The 16,771-nt window shown below is 35.9% G+C and overlaps 1 protein-coding gene across 1 annotated transcript in view; it reads right to left on the bottom strand.

Annotated features, from left to right (window-relative positions):
- TAFA5 (TAFA chemokine like family member 5) overlaps positions 1-16,771 on the bottom strand; it is a 321,678-nt gene that overhangs the window by 65,920 nt on the left and 238,987 nt on the right. Inside the window, 1 exon segment of the mRNA XM_088141528.1 lies at positions 15,381-15,508. Within this exon segment, the coding sequence (XP_087997654.1) occupies positions 15,381-15,508 (128 nt within the window).

Genomic DNA, 16,771 nt, shown 5'->3' with positions numbered 1-16,771 from the left:
TTGATCATATATATTTTATTTTATTGCTTTATAGTGATTTTAGAGATTGCTTCATCTTGCTTTCATCTCTCTTCAAACCCAAAGAAAAATAAAATATGAAAGAATAAACACAGATTTGAGTGTTTCAGAATATTATTACTGTAAGCAATTTGCATGGTATAAATTAGCTAACCTCTGCAGTAGTAAAAAAAAAAAAAAGATACTTATTAAAAAGAGGATCAATGATTTTTATATCAAAGAACAAGTCAATGAATACTTTCTGAAAGCTGAAAACCTGAAGACATATGAACTGAAGGGTTAAAGACCAGTTTTGGGGAGTGTACTGGCAATCAAACTGCTTTTCACCAGGCACTTCTAAGATCTGAAAAGCTCTAAAAGAGATACTATGGGATGATCTGCTGATGGACAAAAGGTATGAGTTTTCACTGATTCCTCTTTTTCCTGCAACTTCCTGAAAAGCTGCATAGGGAAATTTTTAGATTGCCTGGAACAACGAGGTAATTTGGAGGTTGGTTTGGAAGATCAAATCAGTAGAAATCATCATTAGCCTGGCAATAAAAAAAGGAGACTGCCATCAGTTTTGCTTGGCAGTTTTTCTAGGTAGTATCAGAGGGGGACAAATACTTCATGGGAAATATTTCATAGAGATGAATAGATGTCTTTTTGTCACACTGAAAATTACTACAACAGAAACTTTTGAAAGGAGTGTACAGATCGGACCCAAAGTTTTGGGGCATGATATGGTGCAAGGGTCTCATGTATACCCCTAAAATAAAACAATTCATGTGTCAAAACTGTCTCAAAATTGACATTGCTTTAATAAAAAAGCTTAAATGTTTGATATCCTTCTTGCTCCATCAGTCTACAATAAGGCAGGGTAAAAATTGCTCACTATAGCAGTCAGGAATTCAACACAAAGAAACACAAGCAATGTATGGTTGAAATGTAGTCACATGCTAGTTCCTACTTTACATGAATGAAAGTGCACCACACATACTGAGACATTGAAAAGAAAAACATTATCATGGAGGACTGTCAAATAATTCTATCAAATGGTATAATCACATGGACAATGGGAAGAGAGAACTTAGATGAGAAGCTTGGAGTACTATAATGCATCATTCTAGTGTTTTGTTTTGTTTTTTAATCTGCGCTCAGTCATTGCTGACCCTGCGGTGACTGCTTGGACGAGTCCTTGCAGTTTTCAAGGCAACTGTTTTTCGGAAGTGGTTTGCCAGAGCCTCCTTCCTGGGGCAGAGCCCAGCTGGCAAGCGCAGGAGGCGGGGTTTCCGTCGCTTCGCGCCCTTTTCGGGCACGCACGGTTTTTTCACGCTTACTGGCAACTGCTCCCGACTCCTTTTTGCAAGGCGCCGCCAGGATTTTTCCTCCCACCAGAGTGAGAGTACCCATTTATCTACTCACATGAGTTTTCGAACTGTTGGGTTGACAGGAACTGGGGAGGAAACAGGAGCTCACCCTGTTTAACGCGAAGGCTGGACTCGAACCACTGAAGCATCGACCATTTCTGGCCGGCAACTTTCAGCGTCATTAAGCCGCTGCGCCACCGCGTCCCCGCATCATTCTAGTGTAGTTTACTGAATTCAAGAACGATATAATTCAGATCTTAGGAGTTGTTTCTTTTTTTTAAAGATGGTTGCATGTTTAAGCTTCTTTTTAAATTGCCTTGATTATCTTAGAAGACAGGATAAACTTATAATGCAATGTGGTTTTACTATTCCTCTGTTTATTTGGAAAGTAAGAGCATCGTAGGAAAGCAAAGCAAATGACCTGCTATAGCTCTGAAAGTTTAATTTTATCTACTAAAAATTTCCTTCAATTAAACTAACATTGCCAATATGCCAATTCAATTTAGAACTAAAACTCGAAGAGCCTACTCTGTTCTTCATCACTTCTGTTGTTAATATTGAGTTCTTGTCTTGTAACTTTCATTTTAAGTCAAGGCAAATGACATCCCCTTAAATTTCTAATTCATGTCTATGCTGTGCTGCCAAGAGTTAAATTAAAAAAGGAAGTGGAGACAGGAGGAAATCAAATGTGGCTCCTTGAAACTACATATATTTTGTATGCTTTGCCTTGAACTTGAGACCATCATGAATTTCAGAGACATACACACAGAAACATCTTGGCTGATCTCAGGAGTTAAGCAGGGTCCCAGGACAGGTTACTTGGGTGAGGAGCTATCTCGGACTACCAGGGCTGTTGGCTAGAATGGGACAGAAACATCCCAGAAGCTGGCATTGGTAAGCCACGTCTGTACCATCGCCAAGAAAATAGCTTGAATGCAAGCACCAGAAGTTAAGCTTGACTGAAGGTCTTTCTACTTTTACAAATTGTTTGCAAGTTTTATTTCTAGAAAAGCAAGGGTTTTTCTTGTCTGTCCTATTGCTTTCAGGTAACTTAACTACAGGAAATCCTATGAAAGAATAGCTTCTTAGAAACAGTTTATATCCTTTCACCTGCAAAGTTGCTGCTTCCAAACATGAAGTTACTGAACTGATAGATTCCTTGGTATGTTGGATCAGCATCAGCCTTCTTAAGACTAGCCATTTAGTTTACATTTTGCTGCTTAAACATACTGATACACTGCCAATCCTATAATGAAATGTTCATTCTGAAGAGAGGAAATGCACCAGGTTTGTCTTTAGAATCGTCCACTAAAAAAAGCAGAAAGGCATACGCTTCAGAGCTATTAAATGCTTGGGTGAAAGTTTCAGTCATTCTTCTCCTCCTGACAATTGACAACTGTTTCTTACTATTTTCAGTTTCATTATTGCTGTGAGCCAACCAGAGTTGTGTTTTACAAGATGGGTGGCCATATAAATATTTTAAATAAAATAAATAACACAGATTAATATCAGCAATGTAACTTTAATAGGGAAGAAAAAGAAAGTAATATTTATCTACATGAATATTCTTCACCACAGAATAAATGGAACCTTCCATCAAGTCCTGCTCCTTGCAGCTATATACTACACATTCATACTATGTATCAATACCTTTTCTCTCCTTTCTGCAGCAATATTCAGATTTGACAAAGCCTTTCTTGTAAAAATCTCATTATTTCCCTTGCTGGAGTAGTCTGAAGTTATACTTTCTTTAGAGTGGGCCTCTAGTTAGTGCTCTTCAGTTAGAAAGGGAAGAGAAAGAAGGAAAAGGGCATTCCTATATTTGGTTGAATTCACACTATATAATGCTCTAAGAAATAAAGAGGACTTCAGAGACAAAGATGGTTGTTATTGTGCTGCAGCTTTTTCCTAGACAAAGATTTATGACACTATTCATGGACAAATGTATAATAGAATTTACATTATAATTTTGTTAATGTTGTATGTTGGCCATTGGAAACATGTCCCTATTATTCACATTTTTACATTATTGATTATATACTTCTGCCTAATTTGCAACTTCTGCCTAATTTGCAATCTCTGTTTTATTTATATGTCTGGGAAAAGGTTGAACAGAAAAGTAGTAATAATCAAAAGAAAATGCACTGCTTTGTAAATATCGTAAGTCAGAGAACTTGTCTTAAATAACCTAGTTCTGCTCTTAGGGGCATATGCGCTACTTGAATAGCTATTTGTATCAGTAGTGGGAATTGTTATTATTGACAATATATTGCTCAGCTTATAAATTCTCTCTTGGTGGACCAAATGCCAAGCATACCACTTGCTAGCATTATTCTGTCAAAATAGTGGAGGAAACATTTACAACCAGCATTTAGTTGCCATAGAAACAGCATGTTAGGAACATCAGCAAGATGAAATCTTCCTTCCCTTGGATTGACCATCAATTTGCAGAAAAGATGTACATTTGAATGAATCCACCATGAAAGGGGAAAAAAAACATCAGCCACAAAGGCACTGGAAAGAACAGGAAAGACCTAGGAAATGATATTTAAAATAATGCAGTTCCATTATTACATTAACACTAGTAGAAGACCATCAAAAGTATTGACTAAGTGAAATTTCCAGGAGCAAGTATATCATCATTACATATCATTAATGTGGACTAGATGGCATGACAACTAACTGGATACCTAACTGGCTAGAAAATTATATTCAAAGAATATTCAGTGTTGCTAAACATATAGGAGAGAAGGACTGAATGTGATATCCCAAGGAAGAATGCTGGACCCTCTATTTTTCAATAATGATGATAATGATGATGATGATGATGATTAAGAGTAGAGCAATGAACAAATGGTGGTGATACTTATCAAATGTGTAGATATCACAGAATTGGATGGCATAACTAATACCCTAGAAAACAAAAAACAAAATTCCAAGGAATAATTTGAGAAATTAACTGAAAATAAGATGGAATTTAACAGGCGTAAGTATAAAATTCTTAATTTAGAAAATATATCAAATGCACAGCTAAGGGAATAGTGCTCATGAAAAAGATCTTTGACTAATAGTTAACTTTCAGTTGAATTTGAGACAGCCAGTGGCTGGAAGAAAAAAAAGAACTCTTGATATGTAACAGAAGGATATCAATTCCTAGAATATCCAGGATTATGTTGCATAATGAGGGGACATAATTGGGTTAATTCTGTAGCAGGGAAGAGATAGTACAAAGAAACTGGTTGGTGAATATTGGCCTAGTGCACTGATGTTTCCAAAAGTCACAGCTTTAGATGCTTGAGATTGATGATAGTTTTTACAACAGTACTTTAATTGTACTAATTACAGCTTGCTTGCTAGTAGTTTGGATAAATGAACTGTGACTTGGTACTTAATGCTGTCATTAAACTGTTATTATTCTAGTAGAATGAGTTGTTTGGAAGTGAAGATTACTGCCTTTATTTAAATGGATTATTCTGATATTCTAATAATTGTGATAATTTGTATATGTGTAATGAACTTTGTTATGGAATTTTGATAGAGCCAGCCATATTTAATCAGTCCGCTCTGACATTTCCATTTGAGTTTTCAGGCATTGCCTTGAATCAGACTGCTATTTCAGTTCATATGAGGGAGATTCCTTGAAGCAGGTGAGAGTAACTTCGAGTAAGTGTTTACCAAGCTAAGGTCCTGGGAATGGACTATAGGGTTTCTTACTCTGCCCTCAAAATCAAGGTTCTAAATCCTGAAGAAAACATATCCACTTACAACAGGTTGTCTGTTAAAACTGAAAGTCCATTGGGCAACTAATAAATTCAAACAAACAAACAAACAAACAAACAAACAAATAAATAAATTGGAAGGAACACTGAAAGTGAAATTAATGAATATACATTTCTTCCTCTTGCATTGCATATCCTGAAATGCCTAACTGAATAGGAGTAGAGACTAATCACGGTTAGCCTTACAGCAGGCATAACTACTGTATGTCCAAGAATGATGTATTTTAGTGAACATCTAAAGATTGCAAGTAATCATTTATTACTGCAGCTAATTTTGTTACAGCAGCTATTTTACCTACAAAAATATTTTTGGTTGTGTTTGGCACATTTTAGGAATATTCTTGTTTAACTAAACGGTGCTGATTTTGTTTTGCTTTTTTATTAATGATTACTTATAAATAATATAAGGAATTAAATCTTTTGTAAAATATTTACTATAAAATAAATTAACTTAGATATATGTTTTTATGTTGTCAGGTAAATGTTTGCTCATTAAACCAATGCTGCATGTCAAATTGCTGTACAGATAGTAATTGCCATAACAATAAAATATTTCCTTATAAGCAAATTGCATAATTTTATAATGCTATCATTGATAAATCCATAATCTCTAGTTGAAAATTCAGCTCATCAAATGTTCTTTGCTAATATTATCTTAACATGTTATACTAATTCTCTTGTCAATAATGGGGTCAAATTATATTCCAAAATTTATCTCTCAGAGGAACCAAACCTTCCTATTTTCCTTTGAAATTAATGACCATTTTCTCATTTTGATATAGCTTATTATGCATATATTTCCCTTCAGCCCATATCTTATTTACCTGGGGGTTCTGTCCAAAAGAAGCAGATGGAAGTGGATTTTTCATTCTATCTTCTCCTTGCTGGTGTCTCATCTCTTTTTCCCAAACCACAAAAGATATCTGCATCTGATTTTTTAAGTCCCTTGCTGCTTAACTTATCTGACTCTGCAAGATTCCTTGGGTTCATGAAATATTTTAAAATGTCTTTTCAGGTTGAAATAAAGCAGGAAAATCAGCTTCGACTCATCTCAACTTCATGGGTAGATATCTTAACTTAACCCATTAAGTTCAATAACATTATAAGTCACCCTGAAATCTATGTCCCATAGTTTTGGAAAAGCCAGGTACAAACCAAAATCTATAATTTCCTAATCTATAATATGTTATCTTCTTGCACTAAGAATTAGTCATGGGCTTATCTAAAAATAACTTTGCAATCTGAACAACGATGACTCTATCTTTTTAGTGTAATGCAGAACCATGAATTCAACGGGGCTCTGAATTGGGCCTCAGTTTGATCCAGAATAGAAGCATTAAAAGATAAGTATCTGTAGTGACTATGGTTTTTTTTCTCATACATTTTCGCAATAGTCAAGATGTAGTTCAACGAAGGGAGAGAATTTAACATTAAAAAAAAAAAGATATCACTCTTTGGGCAACTCTTTTGCTGAATGTGTCCATGTAGAATAATAAGAAAAATAATAATTAAAAAATATGTATATTTTAAACAAAGTAATAATGAATTCTGGCAAGAGTATTAATGCCTGACCAAAAAAACAGCTTTAAATCAGTTTTTTGCATATGAAGAGTATGAAAATTTTTATATAATATTTAGTATGAGAGGTGGGGAGGGATAGCAAATGAATACATTAAGAGTCAACAGTGAAAAAATATGTGTATATTAAAATTTACATTGGCTCACCTAGACACGTTTTTAGACTGCATCTAAATTCTGAGTTGAAATGCGACAAAAATGGCAAATAGTACCATTTTGTACTGATATTACTAGGTGGCTATATTCCAGACTGGAGCTGGTGAGCCTGTTTAATAGTTTCCTCTTTAATGGACTTATATCATAATAGGATACTATAATGTAGATGGTTTAAAAATTTCCCCTTAGTTGGGAGGAAAAAGTATATAAGCTATAACTTTTGAAATATTACAAATAAATAATCTAACAAAAGAAGCTTTACAGCGAGAGATCCAAACTTGAAATACAGAGGAATTTCCTGACTCCGAGCCATTAAGCAATCAAACAGCTCCTGAAGCTGTAGGTGCTCCATCACTGGAAGTTCTCAAGGCAAGATTGGACAGTCATTTGTCTGGGGTGGTAAGAGGATTCCTGCATTCAGAAGGAGGTTGGACTAGATGACCTCCAAGGTACCTATCAATCCTATTATTTTATGAAATAACTGAAAAAACAAACACCTGGATAAATGTTCTTTGAGTATGACACAAATCTTTGAATTGTATAGAATTTCTTTCATTGTCCTTCAGCCCCCATGAAGTTACATTTTATCAAGCTACTATTCTTAAAAGTTTTCCCCACTTCCACAGAAATGAAGTCTGAGTGCCAACAACTGAATCTAGCCTGCTTGTATCATGAAGTTGTGGCCAGATTATGTTGTGCACTTTAATTAAACACCACTGAGGAATGATTAATCTTATAAGAGATGAATGCAGATGGTGGACATTTTGTGGGATGTTGTAACTACATTGCAAGTCTTGCATTTTGAGCATCCCTCAGTGAGAAGAACATTAAATAATATAGCAATCACATATCTACTAACACAGAATTTCTATATCAAACAGTTCCAAACCCAATACAACTATATTTCTCCATAGTTATACAATTTTTTAAAAAATCCACTGCCTGAAATTGAACAAATTCATGAAAATGAATACTCAGATGATTATGTGTATCTGAGGGAGTTATATCCCTTTATTTGGTTATTTAAATATATAATGAATAGATCACCAATGTCACCCATATTCCATGCACAATATACTTGTGCAAAACACACACAGTGCAAATTAAATCACATATAGTGAGCAATATCAGCACACACCTAGCTGTAATAAATCCTGGTGTTTAATAGGACCTACTTCAACATAAGAATTGAAGACTCTGTTTAGAATAGCCAATAAATCATTTATTTAGAATAAAAATGGATTATCTACCACAAACTAATGTGCATGAAGATAAAAAAGGCCATAGACTAAATCTCTTTCTTAATTGTACAACATTCCTTTAGATATTTAAAATGATTTTGGTCTGTATCATATTCTTCTCTGAGAATATTAACAATAAAGATCTTTAATGGTTTTACCTTTGAGGTAATGATATGAAGTGCCCAAAGATGCAAGCTTTGAGACATTGATTATGAAATAAAAACCCTTCTTCTTTGGCATCTGGGGGATAACATCTGGACAATATAATTAATTTATACTGTATAATTACCATTGTAATTATACTATTGTACTATTGACTCTGCCTTGCTTTAAACTGTTGCACCTAAATGTTAAATTTAGCACTCTTGATTCTGAGAGATGTTTTAAAAGATTATTTATGGCTGTGCATGTTAGTCCTTGGTTGCTACGCATCTGTTTTGAGGTTGATATTTTTATCTTTGTTTTTAAATTTGTTGTAAGTCACCAAGAGTTGATCTGAATTTATTGGACATTTCAACACTATGTTCTATGATCTATCCACTGAAGGTAGATCATACTGTGTTTAGCAACAGATTCATACATGTACTAATTCAGGAGTATTCCCCAATGGGATAGATACTACAGTATTGGGGGATATTGTAGTATCTATCCCATTTTTCAATCCCGTTAGAAGGGTTTTTTGATGCTTAAAGTACATAGATTTTTGGGTAAAACAAGAGGGAGGGGAATATGAGAATCCATTCTCCATTTTCTTTTGTGTAAGCAAAGGGTATAGTCTTAAATAAAAAGAGGAATGGCCCTTTGCTGTTCCTGCTATTTAATTAGCATTTACAAATCTTGGATTAAAGGAATAACATTCCTCTAACTACAAAAAGCAATAAGAAAATCATGGCCAAATTGAATACACTATACAAATTTCTAACATTATTTTATGGAATGATCCAATGCAAAATAAGAAAATAAAAATAATGGTCTCATTTCTGCCTAAACTAACACCTAGTTACAGTATCTCTTTGTGTTCAGTAAAGATCTGCAGAGAAGTAAAGAGATGTAAATATTCCTTCCCCTCTGTCCTTAACTCCAGAGCTTAATTTGATGCAATAAAAATAAAAATACCTACCTACCTATCTCCAGGCTCCCCTTCCGTTTCTAGGTTCTTCATTAATTAATTAATCAAGCATGAATAGTTTTTCCCTATACTAACTACTCACTAATTAACCACTAATTATTAATCTTATTTACACTGATCATTCAGTGACTTAGCTTCAGGGCAAGAAGAATTTAGGTATAACAATAGCAAGCATTTAATGGGAGGATGGGAACAAAAATGTTGCACTGGGACCATACATTGGTTCAGTTATCTAGACATGTGCAATGAAAGCTGCCTCAGCCCTACAGGGATAATTTAAAGGGCTAAAGAACAGCTGTAACTCAAAAACTCTTGGCTGGAACCTTTTGACATTACAGTAATTTCTATTTGAACGTGTGAGGTGCCAACTTTCTGTTGATCACTATTATGCAAATAGATACATCACAGCCATACAATAACAGTACATATTTTGGCATTCTAGAGATGACATTTTCTATTTCTATTATTTCTTGAAGGTAAATATGTATATCATTTTCCTATAACAGAGATTTGGGGGGAAATTTTATTTATTTAATAACATTCCTCCAACTACAAAAAGTAATAAGAAAATCTACCTTAGAAGAATGTACTATTTGAGACAGGATTATAGATCAGGTAAGACTTCTTTCTCCATCCTCCACTCGCCATTGAAATAATTTGCCTAAGTATGCATCTAGATGGCTTTCAATTTGAGTATATTCATTCTCAAATAAAATGCTAAATCCTTTGAAACAGAATATATTTAAATGGTGTACCAGACAAATACTTTTAACTGGAATTAATAATCAGATTTATATATTTTGGTGTGGGATGGAAAACTGGCAGCTGTGTAAATAGTATGTACAAATATCACTTTGGTTCCCATCAGCAAAAACAAATTATAGCTCAGGATAAGGGAGAGAACTTCTTTCCAATCCAGCCAGCACTTTATTTATGTTAATGGTATGGAATGCAAAGTTCTTTCTGTGTAAGTAAATTTTATCATGAAAGTCACATCCCTTGGTGAAGCTAGATCTTTAGTACATTTTACTAGCAAAGCACTGTCTATGTTGGAATAATGATATCCTTTATCTACGGTGATCTCTCTTTTAGCTTCTTCATACTCCTTAATTTCCTACTTCAGCCACTTTAGCAATAAAATCACAGAAGTTTAAAAAGGTTAGCTGTTGAGGAATTGTAGGAGAACTGTGTTAGTATGGTAGCCAAAAATCAGGAAGTCAGGTAGCACCTTTTCAGATTAACAAATTTTTATATATTTTTATTTATTTATTTATTTATTTATATTTCAAATTTAGTCACTGCCCATCTCACTCAGCAAGCAACTCTGGTTTACAATAAAATAAGAATAAAAACCAATTAAAATACAATAAAAACAGTAATCAGAAATAAATAATACAATCCAAGGGATAGATGGTATAAATAAATTATCAACCTTCGGAAGCATCTGCAGGGTGCTAACCACCCCCAGGATTGGCTACCTCTCTTTGAGCCCCATGCAAGCTGGCAGAGCCAGGTCTTCACACCTTTCCAGATGGCCAGTAGAATGGGGGGACTGCCTCACTTCTGCGGGGAGAGTGTTCCATAGGACGGGAGTAATGGCAGAGAAGGATCTCCTCCTTGGCCCCACCAAGCAACATTCTTTAATTGATGGGGTCCGTGACATATCTTCCCAGCCTTCCTGAGTGGGACAGGTTGATGTAATGGGACTGAGACGGTCCCCCAGGTAACCTGGTCCCATGCCCTGTAGGGCTTTAAAAGTGATGACCAATACCTTGAATTGGACATGGAAGCAGACTGGCACCCAATGCAGCTCTCACAGCAAAGGTGTCAGATATGCCAAAATTGCCTGCGTGGCCGCAATCTGAACCAACAGTAGCTTCCAGATACTTTTCAAGGTAGCACCATGTAGACCGCATTGCAAAGTCTGTACTGGAGATGACTAGGGCATAAGTGATTGATCGGAAGGCTTCCAGATCCAGGAAAGGGCATAACTGGCACACAAGGCGAAGCTGAGCAAAGACCCTCCTGGCCATGACTGCTACCTGCTCCTCGACCAGGAGTCGTGAGTCCAAGAGAAACCCCAGATTCTGCACTGGGTCTATCTGGGGCAGTGCTACCCCATCCAGAACCAAAAATGGTAAACTCCTGGATACAGAGGAGCCCCCAACCCATAGTCACTCCATCTTACCAGGATTCAGCTGAAGCCTGTTGTTCCCTATCCAGGTCCCCACAGCCTCCAGGCACTGCGAAAGAGTGGCCACAGCATCACTTAAATCACTTGGGATGGAGATGTATAACTGGGAATCTTCTACATATTGATGATACCTCATCCAATGGTGGCAGATGATCTCACCCAGTGGTTTCATGTAGATGTTAAAAAGGAGTGGAAAGAGTACTGAACCCTTTGGCACCCCACAAAGGAGGGGCCATGGGCTGGACGTCTTATTCCCTATCAACAGTGATTGGGACTGGCCTTGGAGGAAGGAGGTGAACCAGCACAGAACTGTGCCACCCACCCCCAACTCTCTATACTGACCCAAAAGGACACCATGGTCGATGGTATCAAAAAGCACTGAGAGATCAGGAAGAGCAAGGATGGATGCACTACCTCCATTCTCCTCCTGCCAGAGATCATCCAAAAGTGCGACCAAGGCTGTTTCCATCCCATATCCAGGCCTGACCAACTGAAAAGGATCTAGATAATCCGTTTAATCCAAGATCCTCTGGAGCTGCAGTACCACCACTTTCTCAGTCACCTTTCCTAAAAAGGGAAGGTGGGAGACTGGATGAAAATTGTCCAACATGGTGGGATCTAGTGACAGTTTCTTGAGGAGGGGGTGCACCAGCACTCCCTCCACCAAGAATGAATTCACCATTGCTTGGACCCATCCAAACATCACTTCCTGAGCTGCCTTAACCAGCCAAGAGGGGTATGGATCTAATTGACAAGTGGTGACATTTACAGTCTGGAGGACCCTGTCCATTTCATAAAAAGGTTAGTGAGCTGCAGTTTATGAAAGCTTATATCTTAATAAATTTGTTAGTCTGAATGGATGCTACCCACTCCTTTTGAGGAACTGGTGCATGAATGTTGTAGTAGGCTCCATGCCTTGAAACTACATCATGTAAAATAATGAAATAATAATGTAACATTTAAGTAGTGATGCATCATTGATAATATACAGCATTTTGAGGGTGAAATTAATCTCCCTTGGAACTTCAGTAGAATAAAGCATGTCTGCTTTTACATGTTCTAAGTTAAATTCACTAAACATTAAACATCTGTGGATGAAAACTGATACAACTTTGCATATATATAATACAAATTATCGAAATAAAACTGTCCTATCTCCTACATGCAAGCATAATACACAAATCAATAATTTCTTACAGTGGTCAGTCAGATGCCCCACAAGCAGGACACTGTCATTGTTCCCCTACAGCTGTTATTTGGAAGTATACTGCCCCCAACCCTGACAATTCTCATCTACCCATACATCACCAAAACATTTTGCAGAATGGGTAGATTAGCCAGCTATCTTTTAATCCAAAAAGCAAAATTATAACAGGCTCTTACTTCAGTGAGAGGATTGAAAATATTTGCAGCTCAATTATTGTCCTGACAATGCAAACCTGACATTGGATGGAATAGATTTCCAATTCTCTTTCAAATATCATACGTAACATAACGAACATGAACATGGCTTTAATGGTTCTTTAAAAATATGTGCGAAAATTAAATATAAAACTAGACATCCTGAATTTGTGCATAATTCTTTGTTTAAACCTCGTTTTTCAAAGTCTTAGTAGGAAATTAACATTTGCTCTGAAGAAGCACATAAATACATAACCAATTAAATTCAATCTTGAATAATGGCACTACAATGCTAGGCCATATGGTTGCAGAGATGAGAAGCAAGGCTAATTTCCTTTGGACCCCACCTTCTATTTTTCTCCACCTGGGAGTAGCCGTTCCAAAAGATGCAGAAGGGATGGGAAACAATGAGTTATTTCAACAGCTCTTCAGAGAAGTCAGCCACATTTGGCATCGCAAATCCCTGAACCTTCCCTGTTCCAGATGGTCATTATCAGAAGTACCATGTAATTTTAAGAACAGGTGTCTGAGTTCCCTCGTCTTCCTCTTCTATTTTCTTTTGGCTCATGTAAGCCACGGTTAAGTACTGACTTAGCTTTACCATCCTTATGTAAAATATTTTGGAAGCCCTTTTTAGCTCTACAGAAGGGGGGACAAAACTATTAGTCACAATATTTTTAAAAGGGAATAAACAATGCCATGCTTTCTTACAATGATATTTGTAACCAGATGTTAGAATTTTGTACTTTTATAGTAACATTGACTATAAAAATCCATTTGAAAAAGATACAATTGCCAGTAGAGTTCAGATATAAACTTCATCAGATAGATAAATCTATTTCATTTCCTGACCCTTTTTTTTTTTAAATCCCACATTCCTTTTATGTGGTTTATAATGACATTTTGCAAATTTTGATCATGCTTATTAACAAATAAATCAAATGCAATGGGTGATTTGTCATTGGCAACTTTTATTTATACTGTACACAAGAGTAATGCATGGGTCTAATAGAAATTTCCTTCTGAATTTGCTAAGTTCCACTGAGGACAAAAGGTTAAAGCTCCCCTCCCTGTGCCAAACCCCCCACTGGTCCCAAGCCAATTCAATCAATGCCAGTTATTTGTTAAAAAACAATACATTACTAAGTAATAATACTCCTGTGGTTTGTGTGTATACTCCAATATGAGAAGAGAGGTGAACAACCTTTCTCCCCGCCTAGCTGTAGGGTTCTAGTTCCTGTAGAAGGAATCATGTGTAAAGTTAGGTTCCTCTGTAGGATCATACTGTAAACACAGAGATGCATTTTCACCAATGCACTTAGCAAAGGAGAAGGATTGCTCCCAAATTCTGAACTGAACATGCAAAGTTGGTTCCTGGACAGTTCTATTATGTATAATTTGTCTCTCAGAATATACATTCATACTAGACAAAGTACAAGGAACTTATTTAATAGACTGGAGTTTTGATTTCTCACCACATAATTGAAATACTGGAAGGGTTCCTTGTCTAGTTTTCTAGAAAAATGTGATATGGAAATCAATTGGACCAGCAATACAGGGAATTAGAATCAAAGAAAGTACATACCAAATAGATTTTCCAGTTTGAAAATGAAAACTGTTCTGTTTCTGAGATGCTAAATTTTGTAAGTTGCTTAGACTGAGTAACCATCTTACTGAGAGACACATTCATGTAGGAAATGAGGTATAAAGACAGCTAAATGACCACCAGTTTTATCATTCAGAGCATGATTCCTAGTATCCATCTTTGATACTATGACATTTCTTTTCTAAAAATGTCTTTCTTGTTCTGATTCTCATTCACATACATTCCCTTTTTATATTTGGTTTTAAATTATCTATCAGGTGGCACCCCAAGCAATTTGTAATTAAAATAAAAATATCAAAACTATCATGAAAGCATATTAAACATTTAATTAAATATGTCAACAATTAAAACAGCAGAAACCAGCAGAACAAATTTGTTTTTGCTAAATGTCGAGTGTTCTGAGAAACATTCTTAACAGAAGGAATTTTTTGATCCCTAGTTACCAATAAAAATTAATCTGGTAATAGATAGTCTCATATAAATCACCAGTGCTATCTTAAGAAATGTTTCACCTTACAGAGCAGAAAGCCTCTAGGTGCAATCATTGAGCAAACTGACAGCTAGTGCTGCTCATGTAAATTTGGGGTCAACTGCTCCCAGGGTTTTAAGCTGTACAGAATTTCTGCGGCCACATTTTGAATTTTCTATAATTGTTAAGCAATCCTCCTGGTTAGCACCATTTACAGTGTCAAGTATAAAAAAAAAAAATCCCCAGCATGCATGATGAGTCAGATTACAATCAAAGATATCTAATAAGAAAATTATGACTATGTAAGATTGCAAATGTATTAATGATGTGTGTAGTTTTATTCTTAACCAGCTTTATCTTTTACTCTCTGTTGCTCTTTGAAACCCAACTGATGACTTATTCTCTGAATCATGACAATTAAGGTGGAACCCAAAAGTTTGCAAGAAGCAAGAAAGCTTACCGTGGTTGTCTTTATTCTCCCACCAGGTTGTGTACAGGTCCAGCCTGATCTATTGATAAGCAAATCGCAACCTTCTCCTTCTAAACACGGAAGCATTTCACACCACTGTTTTGTTTTAATAATGCGTGCTGTTCAGAAGGAAAGAGAGAGAGAGAGAGAGAGAAACCACAGAAAAATCAGCTTGCATATCATATATTTTTTCTCTCCAGTGTATATTTTGATGATGACTCAGTGACTGCATTTGCATGTGACTCTTTGGCCTTCCTCTTTTTCACTATCATGCTTCTAGGGAGGAAAAAAAAAAACCTTGTGTTTTACCTTAGACACTGTGCCCAAACCCTAATCTCTGGTTAATTTTAATTATAATGCTGAAATTGTACACTATGGTTTGATGCTGGTTTGTTTCAATAAATCATACAAAATTGAGATTGGAGGCCAGGCAAGCAATGATTAACCCAAACATAGAAGCTTCTAATCTCCTCTTGCCCAGACTGGAGAATGATAGACAAGAAATACTTGAGATCAAGATGCTATTTGGAAAGCACTCTTTATGACTATTCTTTCCAGCAGGAAAAAAAAAGTATTTAAAAATACTCAGTACCAATACTCAGTACCAACCCTTGAAATAAGACAATAGGAATCATGTGGCCTAAGAAAAGCTCCAAATGGAGCAAGGGAAATAGTAGACTATAAACTCGGCAGCATCTGTAGGAAGGGTTAAAAAAAAATCAAGAAGGAGTCCACACAATTGAATCCCCACCCCTTTTGTACAAGTGTTGACATATACATACAAAAGGGCAGAGATCTGACTGCACTGCAACCACCACTATCCTGATTATTTTGACATACAAACAGACACACTGATGCTGCTGGGTAAGCTAGTTTTGCTGGGAGATGAAATGTATAAACATTGATGCTTTACTCTAGTGCAGAGCTAAGAAACTAACATGTGCCAGTAATAGAGTTTTAGCCATTTTGATTTGGCATGGTATATATTTTCTTCTTATGTACATTAATCTGCTTTTTTATCGACTATTAAATGTACTGCTTTCCTTTTTTTTTTTTTTTTTTTTTTACAAATCTCCTTTTCCTTTTCCTTTTCCTTCTCCTTCAATTGAGTATTTTTATGTAAGCATTATCACTGCATTGGATCTTTGTCACTGCAAGAGAAGGTTGTAATTGAAAACATTAACACAGCCATATGACTGAGCCTTAACAGTAAGGCTTCCCTCTCAGATCTGTTTTCAAGACCATAGATTTCAGAGGACTTGTTGGAATATAACAAAAATAAGTATATGCTAACTTGTGTTGAACTAGCAGAACTACTAATGCTTTCAGACCAGGGAAGACATTTGTTTTCACAGAGAGCAAGAGTTGCAAAATCTAATAAT

This window comes from Python bivittatus, unplaced genomic scaffold (genome assembly GCF_059951505.1).
Source record: "Python bivittatus isolate LINGU-HERP-01145 unplaced genomic scaffold, Pbiv_v1 ctg000330_np1212, whole genome shotgun sequence".
Taxonomy (NCBI): Eukaryota; Metazoa; Chordata; class Lepidosauria; order Squamata; family Pythonidae; genus Python; species Python bivittatus.
The sequence above is the reverse complement of the archived record's forward strand: the minus strand, read 5'-3'. Positions and strand labels throughout refer to the sequence as shown.